Source organism: Zea mays, chromosome 8, assembly GCF_902167145.1.
Source record: "Zea mays cultivar B73 chromosome 8, Zm-B73-REFERENCE-NAM-5.0, whole genome shotgun sequence".
Lineage (NCBI taxonomy): Eukaryota > Viridiplantae > Streptophyta > Magnoliopsida > Poales > Poaceae > Zea > Zea mays.
In genome coordinates, this window is record NC_050103.1 from 116908228 (window position 1) to 116929042 (window position 20815).

A 20815-nucleotide genomic window follows, 5' to 3' on the forward strand; every position below is an offset into this window, starting at 1 on the left:
GTCCCATCGATTGATTGTAGGCTGTGTTGGTTGGTTCTTTGAGAGTGTGGTTGGGCGAATCCTCGATTCAGGCTGCCGGTTAAAGACGGTGGTTGGCTTCGAGTTTTATTTGTCAGGTTGCACTAGTTATCGCTGCTTGCAGCAAGTTATCTTGGCTTCTTCGAAGCTAGTTATCTGAAGATTGATCCTACGTCGTGAAGATCGGGCATCGTGACGCATCAGCGCATGTCCTCATCAATTCCCTAGCAAAACCATCGGAAACCCCCATTCCTCCCATAGCAGTACCTAGCTTCCTCTTTTTAGAGGATGGGGCGGCCACCGGCGCGAGGTCGTCTCCAGTCTCTGCCGCCGGCTTCTTCCCGCGACGATCCACATTGTCTTGCCCGGGATAACCGCCATACGGCAGACGGTTCAACTCGAAGACCCTGTTCAAGCGGTCGTTGGACCCGCGTATATCCCAGCTACGCTGGCCCTCCGTCTTCGGCACGTACCGACCAACAATCCGCACCGCCCCATCCTCCGCCTCACGCACAAATGCGGCAGGATCGCGGCTATGCAAATCCAGTGCGAAGGCGGGACTTCGCACCAGCATCCCACCACGGGAAGGCATCTGGCGAGGGCATACTTCGCCCAGCGCCCAGCCATGTGCCAAAGGCCACACCCCATACGCCACAAACTCCTCAACCAAATCGCGCCCGCTACTCAGGCCGGCCACGCACCGCAGGGCCCCTTCGTCCGCATCCTCCTCCTCCACTTCAAACTGCGGGTATGCTGAGTAATAATGCGAGCACATCTCGGCCACGGGGAGCCCCGGATGGTCTTCGATTGTGCCCTCCGCAACGTAGAACCAAAACTCATACCAATTACCCCATTTATTGCAGGCGCAAGGAACCAACTCAACGAACTCCATCGAGGTCTTGCCGGTCTTCGGCGTAAATGTACAGGACCCAAACTGAGCAACCTTATTTCCGATCATCCTTTTCTGCCAGTGCAGACAATAGTACTTCGCGAAGACTTCGACCAATGGCTGCCCGCCGTACGAAGTCGTCGCCCAGACATATTTCGACAGGGCCACCACGGCATTCGGCGTCAGCTGGTGTATCTGGACGTTGAATCTGCGCAGGACTTCTCCCACGAATCGATGCGCAGGCAGGCGAAGACCAGCGGCGAAGAACGCCTCGAAGACAACCAACTCGCCTTCTGGCTCGGGGACCTCCTCCGCCCCCGGGACACGAGCGACTCCACCGCCAAAGTAACCAAGTTGCTGCATATCTTGCACGCGGACCGAGGACATCCGCGACACACCGAAATCCACCGTGTCGCCGGCGCGCAACTCCTCCGCCGCCACAGTGCTCAGCGTCTCCTCAGACGACGCGTCGGCCGGCGGCGTAGCGGCAGCAGAAGAAGAAGAGGTCGGCATCGCTACGTACTGTCGGCGGCGGCGGGCGGTCTGCTTCACACGGGCCAGATCTCCGGCGAACAAGAGCAAGGAGGGCAGACGAGCAGCGAGAGGATTGAGAAGGCGGTTAGGGTTTTCGCGGAGCGCGGAAAGATAAAGTTCAAAACGCGCCGCCCCCCGTCCCCTTTTATACACAGGGCGCGGCGCTTCGGGAAACCCACAATCCAACAGTACGGCGTCAATCAACGGTCATGTCAAAAACCCCCGCGGAACCACTTCGAGCGAGGGCAGAGTCTCCACCATCTAGCGACGTCTTCGACACCAGATGACTTTGTCGAACTGGTCCCTCGGAGGGCAAATGTTGGGGCGAAGGCGAAGACGCCACCCTTCACTCGAGGCCTTCGCCGTACTCGCTGTGCCAACGGTGACAAGACAACGGGCAGACTTACCCTTCGTCTCATACGCCGTCGGACGAAGACCTGTGACGAGGTCGTCTCATCTTGCGACCTCGTCCAGAATGGAGGCCCGCGAACGATCCGGCCCATTGTAACAGGCCCTGCGTGGCCATTGCGCGTTACGGGCCTAATTTGTAAAGGCCTCCCTGTAATTACGGTTTGTAACCCCGCTTTATGGGAATATTCCGGGGATAACCTAGGTGTCTGAGGGCACATGCATCCTTAACACGGGACGATGGGCACTCAGATACCTATAAATACCCCCGCACAGTGCCCGTGAGAGGCTAGATTAACAGAGCTATTGCCATCTCGTGCGAAAACCCTATTTACGTCGCTACACACCCCCGTTGGATCACCTTGCACCGGAGAGCAAGTTCCAACACACGGCTTGTGGGTAAAGTGCACAACCTCTGCAGAGTGTATGAAAACTGATATATCAGTCGTGCTCGCGGTTATGAGCGGCCAAGGGAGCTCCAGTGATTAGTGATACTTGATCCGAGATGTTCGGTTTGCAGGTCGCAATGAGATTGATGGTTCTTGGTTTTGACTCTGGTAATGGTAAGTGGTACTCTTTCCGTTTGGAAAGGAGTACGTTTGGGTTAATAATGTGGGTTAACTCTAAAACTTGGCTTTCTCTACTAGTAATAATAATCTGACCAACTAAAAGCAACTGCTTGACTTATCTCCACATAAAGCTAGTCCACTACATCCAAACAAGATACTTGCTGAGTATGTTGATGTGTACTCACCCTTGCTCCACACACCAAACCCCCCATCCCCAGGTTGTCAGCATTGCAACCACTGCTCAGGAGAAGATGAAGCCGTGGAAGGAGACCATCAGGAGTTCCAAGATTATGATGAGTTCTAGGCATGGGTTAGCGGCAACCCCCAGTCGGCTGCCTGTGAAGGCCGCGTTTATCTACGTTTCTTTTCCGCACTTTGATTTATTGTAAAGACTATGTGGATGTCTTAGACATATGATGTAATCGACTATTATTCCCCTTTTTAATACTATTTGAGCACTGTGTGATGATGTCCATGTTATGTAACTGTTGTGTACGTGAAATGCTGATCCTGGCACGTACATGGTTCGCATTCGGTTCGCCTTCTAAAACCGGGTGTGACATAGGTGGTATCAAAGCCGTGCTGACTGTAGGACCGCTAACCTAGAGTAGAATGGTCGTTCTAAGGATTATAGACCTCTGTCCCTGCCTTGACTTTGGTATCCCTTCAAAAGTTGGTCATATCGACCAAACCTATGTTCTACTATATATTATACCTTGCTGAAAATGGTGTTTTATTCTAATCCTTCATTTATTTATGGTTCATTACTTGCTGGTCATACTAGTTATGTTCTCACTCTTTTGCTTGCGGTGTCTTTTGTAGATGGCTCGTCTTAGACACACCGCACGGAAGTCTGTCATCCCCTTCTTACCCTCTCGTCTCGCGGAGCGTCCGCTTCGCCGTCCCGTGGCCGGTCAGTCCAGTCACTTGGAGCGGCTGCACCACCGCATGCATGAGGAGCAGGAACATCGACGATAGGAGCAGCATGGCTCCTCTTTCTCGCTCCAGCAGGAGATAGAGTCTATGAGGAGCTGCTCCCCTGTGCTTCCCCTAGAGACGCCCCCTGCACCACCACTGGACGCCCCAACCCCTGGAGTAGCTGCTGGAGGAGACCCAGACGACGGAGGTGGCGACGACAGCTCGAGCCACGACACCGACTTTTCTGCTGACCAGGAGCCGGAAGGATGGGTTGCTCGACCCATCACTCGCGACGCTGCTCGCGGGTGTCACTTCCATGATGCGCTCGACACCCTGCTACGTCGGGCACTTGACCGGCGTACTTGGTCTATCGAGTATCGCTGTGTGGTCTACCATCATAGTCGCGGGGTCTACCCGGACCGCTGGGAGGCGACCTGCTTGGTGCGTCGTCCGGAGAATAGTCTCCGGGGTGCAGAGGTCTAATCAGAGCACTATTCCATCTCTGAGCGGGACTCAGCCGAGGCGGCCATGCAAGATGCCGCACGGCGTGCGCTTTCGCACTACTGCTCAGTGCTCGGTGGGGTAGCTGACGGTCTCAACCTGAAGTATTACCCCCGCCGTCCATCTGGCAGCACAGGAGGCGTGATTGTTTCACCTGTTGGTGAGGACAATCCTAGGTTGAGCAGCACAGTCAACCTAGTCGCTGTGCTAAACACGGAGCTGGACCATGCATTAGACGAGCTGAGTAGGGCTCGTGCTGAGATCGCCCAGCTGCGGGATGAGCGCGCGGAGCGTCATCACCTGGACGATGGTTCCCCCGCTCCCGTCGGGACTCAGCACCCGTACCGCTCACCTCGGCGTGGACACCAGTCTTATGGCAATACCGACTGTAAGACCAAGATAGACTTAGGACCATAGATCATCAGAGTCGGATCTTGTAATTAATACGAAAATATATACATAGAAGCCTATAGTCTTAGCGTTAGTCTCGCTCTTAGTCAGTCTTAGTTAGACAGGGTAGTTTGCTTATCATGTGCATTTATGTTTGTCATGATGAACTATGTTTGCTTTGGATCTTTGTAATGAATGTCACCAGAGTGTGGGTATCCCCTGCATTTTGGTTTACCTGTTATGCTAATGGAGTTAGTTATCTAGTTGGGAAGCCTTTTGTTCCACTTTCCTCTTTATCTGAGAAGTTGTGTTGGTCTGTGTTGGAGATCAGTGAAGATGCTCATCTGTTCAGTGTTGTGGAGAATTCTATACTCTTTCCTTATGCTGCAAGATTTGCAAGATCAATTCTGATGTGTGGTTGCATTCTGCAGATGTCAGAAAACAGGCGCAGAGGAGGAAGGTGTGCTCAGCAGGAGCAAGCCGCTCAGCAGGATGAGGCACCCCAGCAACAGCAGCTGCCGCCCCCGCCCCCGATGTCCATCGAGCAGATGTTCCTGATGCAGACTCAGGCAGTCCAAGCCATCGGTCAGACTCTGGCCGCCATTTAGCAGCAGCAGTAGTAGCAGACACCACCTCAACCTTAGATGCCACAGATGCCCAGGGACAAGCGTGCTGAATTCATGAGAGGTCATCCCCTAATGTTTGCTCATTCTTCTGACCCCATGGATGCTGAAGACTGGCTGCGCACTGTGGAGCGAGAGTTGCATACCGCTCAGTGCGATGACAGGGAGAAAGTCCTGTATGGTCCCCGTTTGTTGAGAGGAGCAGCTCAGACTTGGTGGGAGTCTTATCTCGCCACCCATGCCAACCCCGACACCATCACCTAGGAGGAATTCAGAGGAAGCTTTCGTCAGTACCATGTTCCTGCAGGTCTGATGACAGTGAAGAAGGAGGAGTTCCTAGCCCTCAAGCAAGGGTCATCGTCTATCAGTGAATAGCGGGACAGGTTTCTGCAGTTGTCTCGCTATGCTCCTGAAGATGTCAACACCGACGCCAAGAGACAGTACCGTTTCCTGAGAGGCTTGGTTGATCCTCTACAGTATCAGCTGATGAATCATATCTTCCCGACATTCCAGCACCTGATTGACAGAGCAATCATGACAGAGAGGAAGCGCAAGGAGATGGAGGATCGCAAGCGCAAGATCAGTGGATCCCAACCTGGAAGCAGCAATCGTCCTCGTTTCTCAAGCAATCAACCTCAGCAGTTCAGGCAGAACCAGCGTCCACCTCAGCAGCAGCAGCAGTTCCAAAGGCAGTATCCTCAGCACCAATATCAGAATCGCCAGAACAATCAGTCAGGAGGAGGTCAGTTTCAGAGGCAGAATCAGCAGGCACTTTGTCTTCCTGCCCCAGCAAACCAGCAGAACAGTCAGGCAGCACCAGCTCAGGTTGGAAACAGAGCATGTTTCCACTGTGGAGAGCAAGGCCACTGGGTGATGCAATGTCCGAAGAAGGCATCCCAGCAGCAGTCAGGCCCCAATGCCCCCAGCAAAGCAGAATGTGTCTCAGCCTGGAGCAGGCAACCTCTCTCAACCGCGATATACCCATGGGAGACTGAACCACTTGGAGGCTGAAGCAGTTCAGGAGACCCCCGGCATGATAGTAGGTATGTTCCCAGTCGACTCCCATATTGCAGAAGTGTTATTTGATACTGGAGCAATGCATTCTTTCATTACTGTATCATGGGTAAAAGCACATAATCTCCCAATAACTGCCATGTCAATCCCCATTCAAATTGACTCAGCCGGTGGTAGAATTCGAGCCGATAGCATTTGTTTGAATGTAAGTGTGGAAATAAGGGGGATAGTGTTTCCCGCTAACCTCATAGTAATGGGTACTCAGGGAATAGATGTCATGCTAGGGATGAATTGGCTAGATAAATATCAGGCACTTATCAGTTGTGATAAGAGGACAATCAAGTTGGTGTCCCCACTAGGAGAGGAAGTGGTGACCGAGTTAGTCCCGCCTGATCCGAAGAAAGGAAGTTGTCATCAGATGGCTGTCGATAGCAGTGAAGCAGACCCAATTGAGAGTATCAAGGTTGTGTCCGAGTTCCCAGATGTGTTTCCAAAGGACTTACCGGGTATGCCACCAGAGCGGAAAGTTGAATTTGCCATAGAGCTTCTTCCTGGCACCGCCCCCATCTTTAAGAGAGCTTACAGAGTATCTGGACCAGAGTTGGTTGAGCTTAAAAAGCAAATTGATGAGCTGTCAGAGAAAGGTTACATTCGGCCAAGCACCTCGCCTTGGGCCGCCCCTGTCCTATTTGTGGAGAAGAAAGATGGCACCAGAAGGATGTGTATCGATTATCGAGCTCTGAATGAGGTCACCATCAAGAACAAATACCCTTTGCCCAGAATAGAAGATATGTTCGACCAGTTGAGAGGAGTCAATGTGTTCTCCAAGATAGATCTGAGGTCAGGTTATCATCAGCTCAGGATTCGACCTTCGGACATTCCGAAAACGGCATTCATTACCAAGTATGGGTTGTATGAGTTCACTGTGATGTCTTTCGGTCTAACAAATGCACCAGCCTTCTTTATGAACTTGACGAACAGTGTATTCATGGATTATCTTGATAAGTTTGTGGTGGTATTTATTGATGACATTCTGATATACTCTCAAAGCGAAGAAGAGCATGCGGATCATTTGAGAATGGTATTGCAGAGATTGCGAGAGCACCAGTTGTATGCAAAGTTGAGCAAGTGTGAGTTCTGGATCAGTGAAGTTCTATTCCTGGGTCATATAATCAACAAAGAAGGATTGGCTGTGGATACGAAGAAAGTGACAGACATTCTGAACTGGAAAGCGCCAACATATGCTCCAGGGATCATGCGCTTCATTGGAATGGTCGGATATTATCGGCGATTCATTGAGGGATTTTCGAAGATTGCGAAACCAATGACAGCTTTGCTAGGCAACAAAGTCGAGTTCAAGTGGACCCAGAAATGTCAAGAGGCCTTTGAAGCGCTGAAAGAGAAGTTGACTACATCGCTTGTCTTAGTCTTGCCTGATGTGCACAAGCCCTTCTCGGTGTATTGCGATGCTTGTTACACAGGTTTGGGATGTGTGTTGGTGCAAGAGGGAAGAGTTGTGGCTTACTCGTCCCGATAGCTGAAGGTTCATGAGAAGAATTACCCAATCCATGACCTAGAGTTGGCAGCAGTGGTTCACGCATTGAAGACATGGAGGCACTATCTGTATGGACAGAAATGTGATGTTTACACAGACCACAAGAGTTTGAAGTACATATTCACTCAGTCAGAGCTGAATATGAGGCAACAAAGATGGCTAGAGTTGATCAAAGACTATGAGTTGGAGATTCATTACCATCCAGGCAAAGCGAACATAGTGGCAGATGCTTTGAGCAGGAAGAGTCAAGTTAATCTGATGGTCGCTCGTCCGATGCCTTATGAGTTGGCCAAGGAGTTTGACAGGTTGAGTCTCGGATTTCTGAACAACGTGCGAGGAGTAACAGTTGAGTTGGAACCTACCCTGGAGCGGGAAATCAAAGAAGCACAGAAGAATGACGAGAAGATCAGTGAGATCCGGCAACTGATTCTTGACGGTAGAGGCAAAGATTTTCGGGAAGATGCAGAAGGTGCGATATGGTTCAAAGACCGCTTGTGTGTTCCCAATGTTCAATCTATTCGGGAGTTGATCCTCAAGGAAGCTCATGAGATAGCCTATTCGATTCACCCTGGTAGTGAGAAGATGTATCAGGATCTGAAGAAGAAATTCTGGTGGTACGAAATGAAGAGAGAAATCGCAGAGCATGTGGCTATGTGTGATAGTTGTCGGCGGATCAAGGCAGAGCACCAGAGACCAGCTGGATTGTTGCAACCGTTGCAAATCCCTCAGTGGAAATGGAATGAAATCGGCATGGATTTCATAGTCGGATTGCCTCGCACTCGAGCCGGCTACGATTCCATTTGGGTAGTGGTGGATCGCTTAACCAAGTCAGCCCACTTCATACCTATCAAGACCAACTACAGCAGTGCAGTATTGGCAGAATTGTACATGTCTCAGATCGTTTGTCTTCATGGTGTGCCAAAGAAGATAGTGTCAGACAGAGGAACACAGTTCACCTCTCATTTCTGGCAGCAGTTGCATGAAGCCTTGGGCACACATCTGAATTTCAGTTCCGCCTATCATCCACAGACAGATGGTCAGACCGAAAGGACCAATCAAATCCTTGAAGACATGTTGAGAGCCTGTGCGTTGCAAGATCAGTCCGGATGGGACAAGAGATTGCCTTATGCATAGTTCTCCTATAACAACAGTTACCAGGCCAGCTTGAAGATGTCACCATTTCAGGCGCTTTATGGAAGGAGTTGTAGAACTCCACTGCAATGGGATCAGTCTGGGGAAAAGCAAGTGTTCGGGCCAGACATTCTGCTTGAAGCTGAAGAGAACATCAAGATGGTTCGAGAGAATCTGAAGATAGCGCAATAAAGGCAACGAAGCTATGCAGACACTAGAAGAAGAGAGCTGAGTTTCGAGGTTGGAGATTTTGTCTATCTGAAAATGTCACCGATCAGAGGAGTCAGAAGATTCGGAGTCAAAGGCAAGCTAGCACCCCGCTACATTGGTCCGTATCAGATTCTCGCAAGGCGTGGAGAAGTGGCCTATCAGCTCAGCCTGCCGGAAAATTTGTCTGTCGTGCATGATGTCTTTCATGTGTCTTAGTTGAAGAAGTGTTTGCGTGTGCCAGAAGAGCAGTTGCCAGTGGAAGGTATGGAGGTCCAGGAGGACTTGACCTACACAGAGAAACTAGCACAAATCCTTGAGACTGCAGACAGAGTCACCCGAAGGAAGACCATTAGAATGTGCAAAGTCAGATGGAATCACCACTCTGAGGAAGAAGCAACCTGGGAGCGTGAAGATGATCTGATGGCCAAATACCCTGAGCTCTTTGCTAGCCAACCTTGAATCTCGAGGGCGAGATTTTTTTAAGGGGGATAGGTTTGTAACGCCCTGAATTTGGGGGTAGAATTTTTTCCTCTTTTCTCTCACCAAATTCGGGTGTTACTCTCTTTTCTCTTCCCGTTTCGCTCCTTCTTCCCAAGTTCAAAACCAGTATAGTGACAGGTGTCCGTGTCATGTATGAACAAAACCTAAGTGCCATGGGTGTTGCATCATGCCGAAGCACATTTCTTTGTCTGATGTTGCGTATTCGTCTCGTTCCGTCTCGGTTTTCGGTTCGCGATTGGAGTCTATTTGATAGTCGTGCGTGTCGTGGGCTTCGATCCGCGAAGTGGCCCGACCCAACCCAGCCCAGCCCGGCCCGCGCCCCCGACGCCCCACACCCCCTTCCCTTCTCCTCTCTCTCCCTCTCCCTCCCCTTCTCTTCCCTGCGCGCGCCCTCCCTCTCTCCCCTGCGCGCGTGTCCCTGCCCGGGGCGGCGCTCGCCCTGCTCGCCCGCGCGTGGCGGCCTGCCCCGGCGGCGCTCGCCCCCGCCCTCCCTCCTCGGCCCCGGCCCACCCCCGCCCCGGCCCCTGCGCAGTGGCGCCCGCCCTCGTCCCAGCCCCCTGCGCGGTGGCGCTCGCCCCCTGCCCCTCCCCCGTCGCGGCGGCGCTCGCCCCTGCCTCCTCCCCGCGGCGGCGCCCCCCCAGCCCCGGCGTGGTCCGCCTGCCCCCTGCTCAGCCCCCCGACGCGGCTCGGCCCCCCGGCGTGGCGGCCTTGCCTCCGGCGTGGCCTGCCCCCGGCGCGGCCCCTGCCCCGGCGCGGCTTCGGCCCCCTGCGTGCGGCCTTCGGCCCCTGCACGCGGCGTCCCGGCCCCCGGCGCGACTCGTGTGGCCTCGTTTACCCCCTAACGCGTTCCCACGTGCGCAAGCCCACGCGCGCGGTGATTATTTTTGGGTTTGTAGTTAATTTCAAACTCCGTTAGTTAGCGTGCTGTGTCGCGCGCTTCGTCGCGCGACCAATTTATCTAATTTCACATTCTATGAATGTGTTGCGTCATGCGCTTCGTCGCGCGATGATCCATTTTAATTTCAGGTTGTTTAATGTGTGACGTTGCGCGTTTAGTCACACAACGTTCCACTTTAAACTCAGTTCTGTTGACGTATGCCGTCGTGTGTTTCGCCGCGCGACGCTCAACGTCTCTTTATAATTAATGCAAGTATCCCGTCGTGCGCTCCTTCGCACGACGAGTCATTGATTTCTTATTTCGATTTAAAGTGCTATGTCGCGCGTCTCGCCGCGCGACAATCCTTTTAATTTATCTTCATCTGCTTATAATGATTAGACATGAAACATGACTTTACTTTATGCTAAACGTAGTGTCTACATTAATGCCCTTCAATTGAGCGAGTGATTTAATTCATAATAATGTAACGTGATCGTTTCTCGACTGTCTTTTCCTCTTTCTCTCTTAACCGTAATTGCGAGCCCGCGTGGAACGTCTGTTTACTTACTGCATTCTACTGTATGGTGTAATGTTCTTTGTATTAAATGTGTGGATGTATGTATGTTTGCGCTCGCATAGAGAACGATCTGGTTGAAGAGCCCGAAGAACTCGCAGGAGAAGCCCCTGAGCAGCAGTCGATTGGTGGAGGCAAGTGTCCCTTGACCTATCTCTGCCCTATACATACTTTAATTCACCTCTCGCATTACACATTTATACCTAAGGATTGACTAGCTTTTGTTATCCATGTCCTTGTTTACCTATTTGGGTTGGATCATTATTGCTTAGTCTTATGCTATTGTTCAACTCTAATCAATGAACATGATGAGAATGATCAATGATACGCTGTTTTCCCTTCTTTTATTATGATGTTATGCTTGTGTCCTTCAAGGGGGCTCGAGCGATTTCTCGAGTGCCTCTCCGTAAGGACCTGTTCGTTGGATGACCGCCCAGGAAAACAGTGCAACCATGAGGGTGGAATGGGGTGCCCTTAGCTGAATAATTAGAGGATCCGGGGGGTAGTTCGCTTAGCCGTCATGCCGTCAATGGGGCTCGGTGTATGCGACTCGCTCTGCCAAGCTTGGGTTTGCCCCCTTGGGGAGGAGTGCGGTGCATTTAGGAAACCTAACGGGTGGCTACAGCCCCGGGGAATCTTTGTAAAGGCTACATAGTGATGCCCTGCTGGGCCACCTAGGCAGTGGTCAATGGGGAGTAGCTCTCTCCGGGCAGAAAGGGAATCACGGCTTGTGGGTAAAGTGCACAACCTCTGCAGAGTGTATGAAAACTGATATATCAGTCGTGCTCGCGGTTATGAGTGGCCAAGGGAGCTCCAGTGATTAGTGATACTTGATCCGAGATGTTCGGTTTGCAGGTGGCAATGAGATTGATGGTTCTTGGTTTTGACTCTGGTAATGGTAAGTGGTACTCTTTCTGTTTGGAAAGGAGTACGTTTGGGTTAATAACATGGGTTAACTCTAAAACTTGGCTTTCTCTACTAGTAATAATAATCTGACCAACTAAAAGTAACTGCTTGACTTATCCCCACATAAAGCTAGTCCACTACAGCCAAACAGGATACTTGCTGAGTATGTTGATGTGTACTCACCCTTGCTCCACACACCAAACCCCCCATCCCCAGGTTGTCAGCATTGCAACCACTGCTCAGGAGAAGATGAAGCCGTGGAAGGAGACCATCAGGAGTTCCAAGATTATGATGAGTTCTAGGTGTGGGTTAGCGGCAACCCCCAGTCGGCTGCCTGTGAAGGCCGTGTTTATCTACGTTTCTTTTCCGCACTTTGATTTATTGTAAAGACTATGTGGATGTCTCAGACATATGATGTAATCGACTATTATTCCCCTTTTTAATACTATTTGAGCACTGTGTGATGATGTCCATGTTATGTAACTGCTGTGTACGTGAATTGCTGATCCTGGCACGTACATGGTTCGCATTCGGTTTGCCTTCTAAAACCGGGTGTGACATAAACCGAAGCTCTAAAAACTCGAAAATCGGGTGAGAGCTATTGAGCAAGGGCTAGAAATTTGAGAAAATAACGCAAATAGCAGAGACAGCGTATCAAATGTTGCCGCTGTGGGTTCATATTTATACGCCTAGTGCTATGCAACTTGGTGGGCCCAGTCTGTCATTGACTATCGCTATTCTAGCGAAGGAAAGGTGTTTTTTCGGACCTTCGGCTTAAGGCCTTCGTTCACGTCGCAGTCTAAATTCGTTGTTATAACAAATTAATACTACGAGGGGCTACTGTTGGGGGCCTTCGTCTTCTGAAGGTCCTCAAAAACACGACTAACATGTTTCCCAAGTATAATATATGTACAGGAACCTTCGGGCATGAGATGAACCTATACATAATATGAAGAGCGCAGTTCGAGAGAAGGATGAATCAGTGCCAAAGTTACCCGTGAAGAAGTTTCGGCTTAACGATGGAAAATGAAACCGACTTAAAGGGGAAAAGGTTGTCTAGTCCTCGATAGATTTCTTTAAGTCAATAGTAAATGTCGAGGGCATGAATGTAATTATACACAGGCTGCGTCCTGTGCCTATAAATAGATGAACAGTGACACCATACTGTTCACGCTAACTTGTATTCACTCGCACGTCACGTTTGGATTTTTACCTTCTATCAAACCGAAGGTATAAATGTAATTCAATATTGTTTATAGTTATTCATGATGAGATAATAAAAATACTCTGACGATGTCATGTAATTATCCGTGTTATTTTCTATTCCTCATATGCTTCTACTTACTTTATTATATACTGAGATGATGAAGGTACGTCCTTCATAACCTTCGTCTAAAGATCATTATATCCTAAGGGAGATAATGCCTCGAAGGATAAAGGTCTCTAATCATTAACATTTCGTGTTGCCTTGTTCTTAACTCATAGCATTTGAGAACAAGTCCCCAACACCACTAGGTTGGACGATCGAGTGGGATGCTGCCTCGACAGGAGAGAACCAGGAGGAGTAGTGGGCTAGGCCTTGCCCTATTCCTCAACATCGACGTATCGATTATCTGCTACATTTAATTTCGAACTCGTAATCTTTTGTCAGGACTCCAATTTATGTAATAACTCCAGTACTTTAAAAATTTGTGGTTTCATGTTTATTGTATTTTCTCTATGCCTCACCTTCGTGTGAGCTAGTGGTATTCGATCCTTGGTAAGTGGCTTTATCGGACTAGATCCGAGGAACTGACGGTTTATTCCGATTTAAGTATGTCGTTGCCTCTAAGGTAAGACTTAGACACTTAAGTTGGAATAATTCGGGTGGTTCTGCCACAGAAAAGACTTTTAGCAAGCTTTTGATTGAGCTAAACATCTTAGATTTTCGAAACTTTGATTGAAACATTGCCCACATAGCTCATTATTATACCTTTGATCATGTCTCTTTCATTTGGTACAAATACAAATTTCTTATTCTTCTTGTGCCAAGACTAAGACTAATGTGCTTTCATGAGTATTTCTATGATTAGTCTTAGATTGAAAAGGAAATGGAGTATTCGGCAAAGGCAAGGGTTCCACTACAACTCTGTCGGTACCATTTATCATTTGCCCTACTCATAAAATTTCATTCCTATCTTTTTTACAAAAGGGGAGAAAATGTCATGCCTCTCAAGTTTCTTCGTTTTTGGCGATTAATGACAAAGGGGGAGAAATTAATAGGCCCAAAGAAAGAGGACCACACCGCCACCCCATTTTCAAAATTTTCAGAAACTATTTTACAAAGGGGGAGAAAATTTATTCAAATTACAAAAACCCTCTTGACAGCTAAGATGAGAATTTCTTTAGGGGGAATTTAGCCAAAGGAAAAGCATTTGAAAAAAGGGGGAATTTTCAAAAACTTGAAAATGCCTTTTGAAATCATATTCTTATACCATTGGCTAATTGCAAAAGAACTTCAAAGACTTTTTCAAAAGATTTGCAAAAACTAGCTGAGTGGTGCAAATGTGGTCCGAAATGTTAAAAATATCAAATCAAACATATATGCTTAAAAATGCTTTCATTTCAAAGTAACTTATGCTCATCTGTCAAAATTGCAAACTACTTACATTCCTACACTTTATATCTGCTTTGTTTTGTGTTGGCATCAATCACCAAAAAGGGGGAGATTGAAAGAGAAATGGACCTAAACATTTCTATAATCAATAGAAATAATCAATTTTGGTGTTTGACAACCATCACAAACCTTATGGACTAACTAGTTTGCCTAGTTGATCATTTCTGAGGTACATAAGTTCATCTACAACTATTCTAAGTCGACTGTCCGAAATACCGTAGATTATTCCGGACATGAGAAGCTTTTTAAAAAACACTTATGCACGGACCGTTCGGGCCCTTGCGGTGGACCGTCCGCGACACTAGGGTGAGCCTCAGATAGGAACACTGCAAAAACATAAGTTAACACTACGGACCATCTGATGGAAAAGCAAGCACCGTCCGAGACCAAGCGCGGACCATCCGGCCTTAGGTGCGGACCGATCGGTCGTTCAAAAACCAGAAAACCCCGAAGGCGACGGGTTCGATAAAATTCATTTTTAGCGTCCTCGTGGACCGTCCGGGGTGCACGGCGGGACCATCTGCGACTGCTTTATCTGACATCTGACGACGCATTAAATGCTCTATAGCCGTTACTGCTGACTGTTGTGATTTCAGCCGTTAATGTGCAAGGGCGGACCTTCCGGACCAGGGGCACGGACGGTCCGCGATTGACAGAAAAGGAGCAATGACTAGGAAGTGGTTGGAGGCTATAAATACAATCCCAACCACCTCCATTCACTACATCCAAACACTCCACTCATACACATTCAATACAAGAGCTAGCAATCCATTCCAAGACACATTCAAAGCTTCCAATCTCTCCAAGTTTTCAAATTGAGACAAGTGATCATTGGTTATTAGTGACTTGAGAGAGTGTGATCCATGTTTCATTTGTTGCTCTTGTTGCTTGGTTTTCATAATCGTGCTTTCTTCTTCACCTTCTAAACCCTCCAAGTGTTTTGTAAAGCAAGCAAGAGACACCTAAGTGTGTGGTGATCCTTGCGGGGTCTTAGTGACCCAAGTGAATAAGAAGAAGCACTCGACCGGTCTGTGTGACCGATTGAGAGAGAGAAAGGGTTCGAACAGACCCGGCTTTGTGTCCTCCTCAACAGGGACTAGGTTCTTTGGAACTGAACCTTGGTAAACAAATCGTCGTGTTCATTTGTGTTAATCTCCACTCGATTTGTTTCCCTTCCATTCCTCTCTATAAAGGTCCCTTGCTCATATTGATTTGAGTTGGCTCCCTAAGTTATCCGCATTGATTGAGCAACTCCTAGCAAGGAGAACTATCTTCCGCACTCCGAATTATTTCTAACACTAACCCCGAACATAGTGCGTGTTAAAAGTTCATAAATTTCAGGTTTCGTCTATTCATCTCCTCTAGGCGACTTTCACAAGGTACGTACGTACACCCGAAAACTCGTGGGACCTTAAGAATTGTCGGTAGAAATCATACGAGGCCCTGAGGGACTACATCCAGCGCTTTTCTCGACAATGCAACCAGTTGATCAACCTTGTAGACGCCGACGTTATCGGTGCTTTCATCTCGAGGACCACCAAAGAAACCCAGGTGCATAAGTTGGGCTGAAAGAGCCCGCAAACGACAAAGCAGCTTCTCGACATTGCGACCAGCCATGCATCAACCACCAAAGAAACCCAGGTGCATAAGCTGGGCTGAAAGAGCCTGCAAACGACAAAGCAGCTTCTCGACATTGCGACCAGCCATGCTTCAGGGGAGGCCACGATGGGGGGCCATCTTAGATCACCACAAGCGAAAGGCCAGACGCGACAAAGAGTCAGGCGAGGGTGTCGACAACCAGCTCAACGCAAAAGGGAGAGGAGACTGATGGCAGCGAACCAACGTGCTGGTGGCTGTGACAAGCTAGACGGGAAGAAGGCCTCCAACCGAGGAGACCACTGACCACTTCGAGAAGCTCCTTGAAGCCCCATGTTCGAACCATTGACACTCGGTCCAACACGCATACAAGGATTGTGGATTACTTGGGAAATTCCTAAGTAAGGAGGCACTGTCCAGAAGGGGACCTGAGCCCTGAAAAGACGAAAGGCCAAGGGGAAGAGGACCACGTTCCTCGCCGAAACTGGCTGCTTGCTGATCTATGAGAGGTATGATTACTATGCTTTGTGGAGGCACCAAAAACTCGAACGACATAAGGTGTTTGACACTCGACAAGTAGCCCTAGCCTCCTTCGGTTAGTCTGACCAACATTGCGTTCAATCAATCTGCCAGCTTTGAGCACATTCCTCGGCCGGGATGATGCCCGCTTACCGTCGACCCCCTCGATGGTATGGCACGACTGACCAAAGTACTCATGGAGGACGAGGGTAGCAGGATCGCCGCCCTCTACTCTGCCTCGAACGACGGCATGGGTCTTGGTAGACTGTCTCCGGCAAATCGGGAGACCATCACTATGGGCACCACAGTGCGACATGCGTAAGAATGTGACATCGAATGTTGTGGCCCAGCCAAGGGAGCCACCCTCGCTCCATAGCTATCGGATGAGCTCTGGGCCGTCGGTGAGAAGGTCCCAACTGTGAAGAAGGCAAGCGTGATCCTCAAGACGGCAGACGACATAAAGAGGGAGCCGCTAGACCCCGAGCGACCCGTCGAGCGGGAAGCGTGTGTCGGGTCCATGCCCCCTTCGAGTAGGAGGGCATCCTCACTTCCCTTCCCCTTCACAAGGAAAAGGACACCTTCGCACGATGACCCTTCGACGCGAGAGGCACCCTGAGGGAATCTACCAAACATTCTTTGAGGATCGGTCCCGGCTCCCGAGCCCGTGAAGCGGATTGCTACGACGCTTTCGCAAGCGCAAGCGGAGCGCCATCGGGTAGAGGACTGGCAAAATCTTCGCAGTCTACGTTAACCAGGATAAATGCCCAACTCAGTACTAGGCCAGAAGGGAAACGGAGCGTGAAGGACGTATATCGGTAACGCCGACCTCAATAAAGCACGCTCGGAGGACCCGTTTCCCCTTCTGCGTACCAGTCAGTAGGCCAACATCGCCTGCAGTTGCGAGATAATGAGTTGAATGACGAGAAAGAGAGGATACTAGCTGACGCCGGGAGCATCGAGCAACGAGGACGACTCAACTCGCGATGAGTTTTTGATGCCCTGGACCACTTCTATACCCTGACCCTGGAACAGTCGCCCGGGACTATTCGAAAGTGGGAACTAGGAAGAGGGGTGATCGCTAGCCTCTTCAAGTCTTCAGGCCTTTTTAATTGTGTCCTTTACATCTTCTTTTATGAACGTAGTCTCACTAAGGCTGAGTCCAGTGCACCGCCTCCCTCTCGCCCCTGCCACGTCAGCTCTCGCCTCCACTCTCGCCTCTGCTGCTCCAGTGCACAGGCTGCAGCAGGCTACAGCCTCAGGCTATAGCCACGTCAGCTTTTCTATTTCAGAATTAAGTAATTCACGCGGATTTATTTCAACGCTCAGAAAACACACACCATAATATTTTTTATTGAATTAAAAATTACAAAGTACATAATAATTAAAATAAAATGACATGATAATTAAAATAAAATTACATAACTCTAATCGGACTCCTCGATCTCATCCTCATCTTCCTCCTCTTCACGTTCCGCTTCCGGTTCCTCTTCTTCGTCATCTAGCAGACCAAGTTCTTTTTCGACCATCTTTACGACCCTGCCATGGGTACGTCTTTCAGCCGGGTCCATATCTCTGGTTGATCGGCCCTTTAGGATGTTCCATTGCTTCAAAAGCTTGGCCTTCACTAATCCACCCCACAAGTTCTTCGTTTTGAATGCTTCACTTGTTGATTCGCTGCTCGTGGCTTCCTTCCCTTTCCCCTTCGTCTTTGTCTTTCGCGCAGCCGCCTTTGCCCTATCACGCCCCACTGGTCGGGCCGAATTTTTTATATTTTAGCCCTTTTTTTGAAAAAAATTCACGTTTGGACCTTAAAAAATTTTAATGTCATTTTTGGACCCTTTGCTCGGCGCCATAGCCAATGGCGCCGAGGTAACACAGCTCGGCGCCATAGGCTATGGCGCCGAGGTGCGTGTTACGCTGGCACAAACGGACGTCGTGGCACCGACGTGGCACCGACACGGAACCGAGCTCGGCGCCATAGATCTTGGCGCCGAGCTCTATTATGTACACAAAACTTGTCTAGCTCAGTTGGTAGAGCTCAAGGCTTTTAACCTTGTGGTTGTGGGTTCAAGCCCCATGATAGGCATGTTTTCATACTTTTTTTTGTCTTTGACACTGATTTTTTTGTTGTCCAGATTTTTCGTTTATGTCGCTGATTTGTCCGTCTAGATTTATTTCTTATCCAGATTTTTTGTTTTTGTGACTGATTTATTTATCCGTCCATATTTTTTTCGTTTATTAAGGAAACGTACTTAAATTGGTTAGCGGCCACCGGTTTAGCTATGGTGCATCGTGGTTTTTTTCGTTTATGCCGCTGATTTGTCCGTCCAAATTTATTTCTCATCTTGATTTGTTTTTGCTTTTGCGACTGATTTGTTTATTACATTTTGTTTAATAGTACTGAATAATCCGTCTGGCCCTTGGTGCATTGTAAACCCCACATGCTTAAGCTTGATTCCGTCCTCTCGCTAATTACAAGTGATTTTAAACATTAAATAATATACTAAAAACTGAAGTACACCATTTAAAATGTTAAAAATATTTATATCATAAACAAATGATTGTGTTAATCTTACATTAGTAGTGATGTACAATGATAAATTTTAATTAATATTAAAAAGTATAATTTCGAATACATTAGATTATTGGAGTTTTAGAGTCCAAAATATAAATATACTTAATAAACAAAAAGATTATAATTAGAGTCCAAAATATAAATATACAAGGTATAAATAAACAGTGACTTGATGATTTTATAAAGTACTTTGTACTTCCATAGGGTGGGTTACTTATGTGCATGGTACTTGCGTCACGCAGTTTGAATAAACAAAAACAAAAAATATCTAGATGAATAAATAAATCGGTCACAAAAACAAAAAAAACTAGATGAAAAATAAATCTGGACGGACAAATCAGCGACATAAACGAAAAATATAGACAACAAAAAACAAATTAGTGATAAAAAAATACGTCAACGATGGAGCTTGAACCCACAACCTCAAAGTTAAAAGTCTTGCACTCTACCGACTGAGCTAGACATACTTTGCTGTTACATATTCGAGCTCGGCGCCATAGATCTTGGCGCCGAGCTCGGTACCACGTTGGCGCCACGTCGTTCAGGTTGGGCCAGCGTAGCACGCACCTCGGCGCCATAGCCTATGGCGCCGAGCAAAGGGTCCAAAAATGACATTAAAATTTTTTAAGGTCCAAACGTGAATTTTTTTCGAGGAAGGACTAAAATATAAAAAATTCGGCTGGTCGGGGCACTTCCTCCTCGGTGTCTTCAGTGCCTCCAGAACTATATTCACCAGAGACTCCGAGTCGGGTTCTCTTATTCGCAGTCGAATCAGATCCACTACCAAGACCATGCTTTGCTGACCACTTGGGCTCGTGGCGAACAACTTGCCACCAATGATGGCGCTTAAATGGATGCCCCATTTTACCCTCGAACCTCGCCATTGCTGCATCCATGACCATTGCATCGTCAGCTCCGCTCTGACGCAACCTTTCTTCTTGGAGGTAGAATCCATTGAACTTGGTCACCTCCCGGTTGTAGGTGACCCAATGATCTTTAAGTTGCTTGGCGGTTCGATGACGGATAGGGTCGGAGGTGGAGTTATATGTTGCCGCTATTTGGCCCCAGAAACTTGATCCGCTCTTATTGTTGCCGGAGATGGGATCATTAGAATGCATAAACCAAGCATTAACCTACAATAAAACCTATAATATAAGTAAACTAAAAAAATCAAGATTAAATAAATGAGAAACGATTCACTCACCAGCTTTTCCTCGTCTTCCTTCGTCCACTCTAGCCTCTTTGGACGCTTTTCCTTCGGCACGGGATTTTCCTCAGCTTGGTTTTCAGATCCAAAAGATAAAGGTGCAACTGGAGGAGGTGCTCCATACGTAGGTGGAGCATATGGATGAGGTGCCCCATACGGAGGTGGAGCATATGGAGCATAAGGAGGTACTCCATACGGAGGTGGAGCATATGAAGGAGGGGCGTATGGAGGTATCTGGAAAGAAGCTTGACTTCCGTCCGCAGCAGGTGGAGGAGGGGCATACGGACGTACCGGGAATGAGGCTTGAATTCCGGCTTGGGAAGTTGGAGGTTGACCATATGAAGACGGTGGATATTGATACAAATGATAGGGATAAGGGTATGGTGGTGGACGCGCAACCGGAAATAGTGCACGGGGGAGTGAGGCTGAAACATCGAAGCGACGATGTAGTGAAGAAGACTCATCTAACGGAAGGGTTGTAGGTGACCCATCGGACTGCAAGAGATCCGTGAAGGTGTTCAAATCTGGGGACCAACCCGACATTGTGTGAAGAAAGGGGAGTTTGGAAGAGAAAAATGAGATGGAATGGTGTGTGGAATGAGCTCCACCCGGGTAGGGGTATATATAGAGGGATTGGGGATGAA

General features: G+C 48.6%; 1 protein-coding gene and 1 non-coding gene across 2 annotated transcripts; one reads left to right on the top strand and one right to left on the bottom strand.

Annotated features, from left to right (window-relative positions):
- Positions 1 to 18402: 18402 nt before the first annotated feature.
- On the top strand, positions 18403 to 18475 carry TRNAK-UUU (transfer RNA lysine (anticodon UUU)). Its single transcript has one exon. It is a non-coding gene; the product is annotated as a tRNA-Lys (tRNA).
- A 1148-nt stretch (positions 18476 to 19623) lies between these two features.
- LOC103635740 (uncharacterized) lies at positions 19624 to 20254 on the bottom strand. Its single transcript, XM_020543088.1, has 2 exons — positions 20169 to 20254; positions 19624 to 20097 (listed from the first exon to the last, which is right to left on the bottom strand). Exon 2 carries the CDS (start codon positions 20080 to 20082, stop codon positions 19624 to 19626), a length of 459 nt encoding a protein of 152 aa, XP_020398677.1. The 5' UTR covers positions 20083 to 20097; positions 20169 to 20254.
- Between the last annotated feature and the right edge of the window lie 561 nt (positions 20255 to 20815).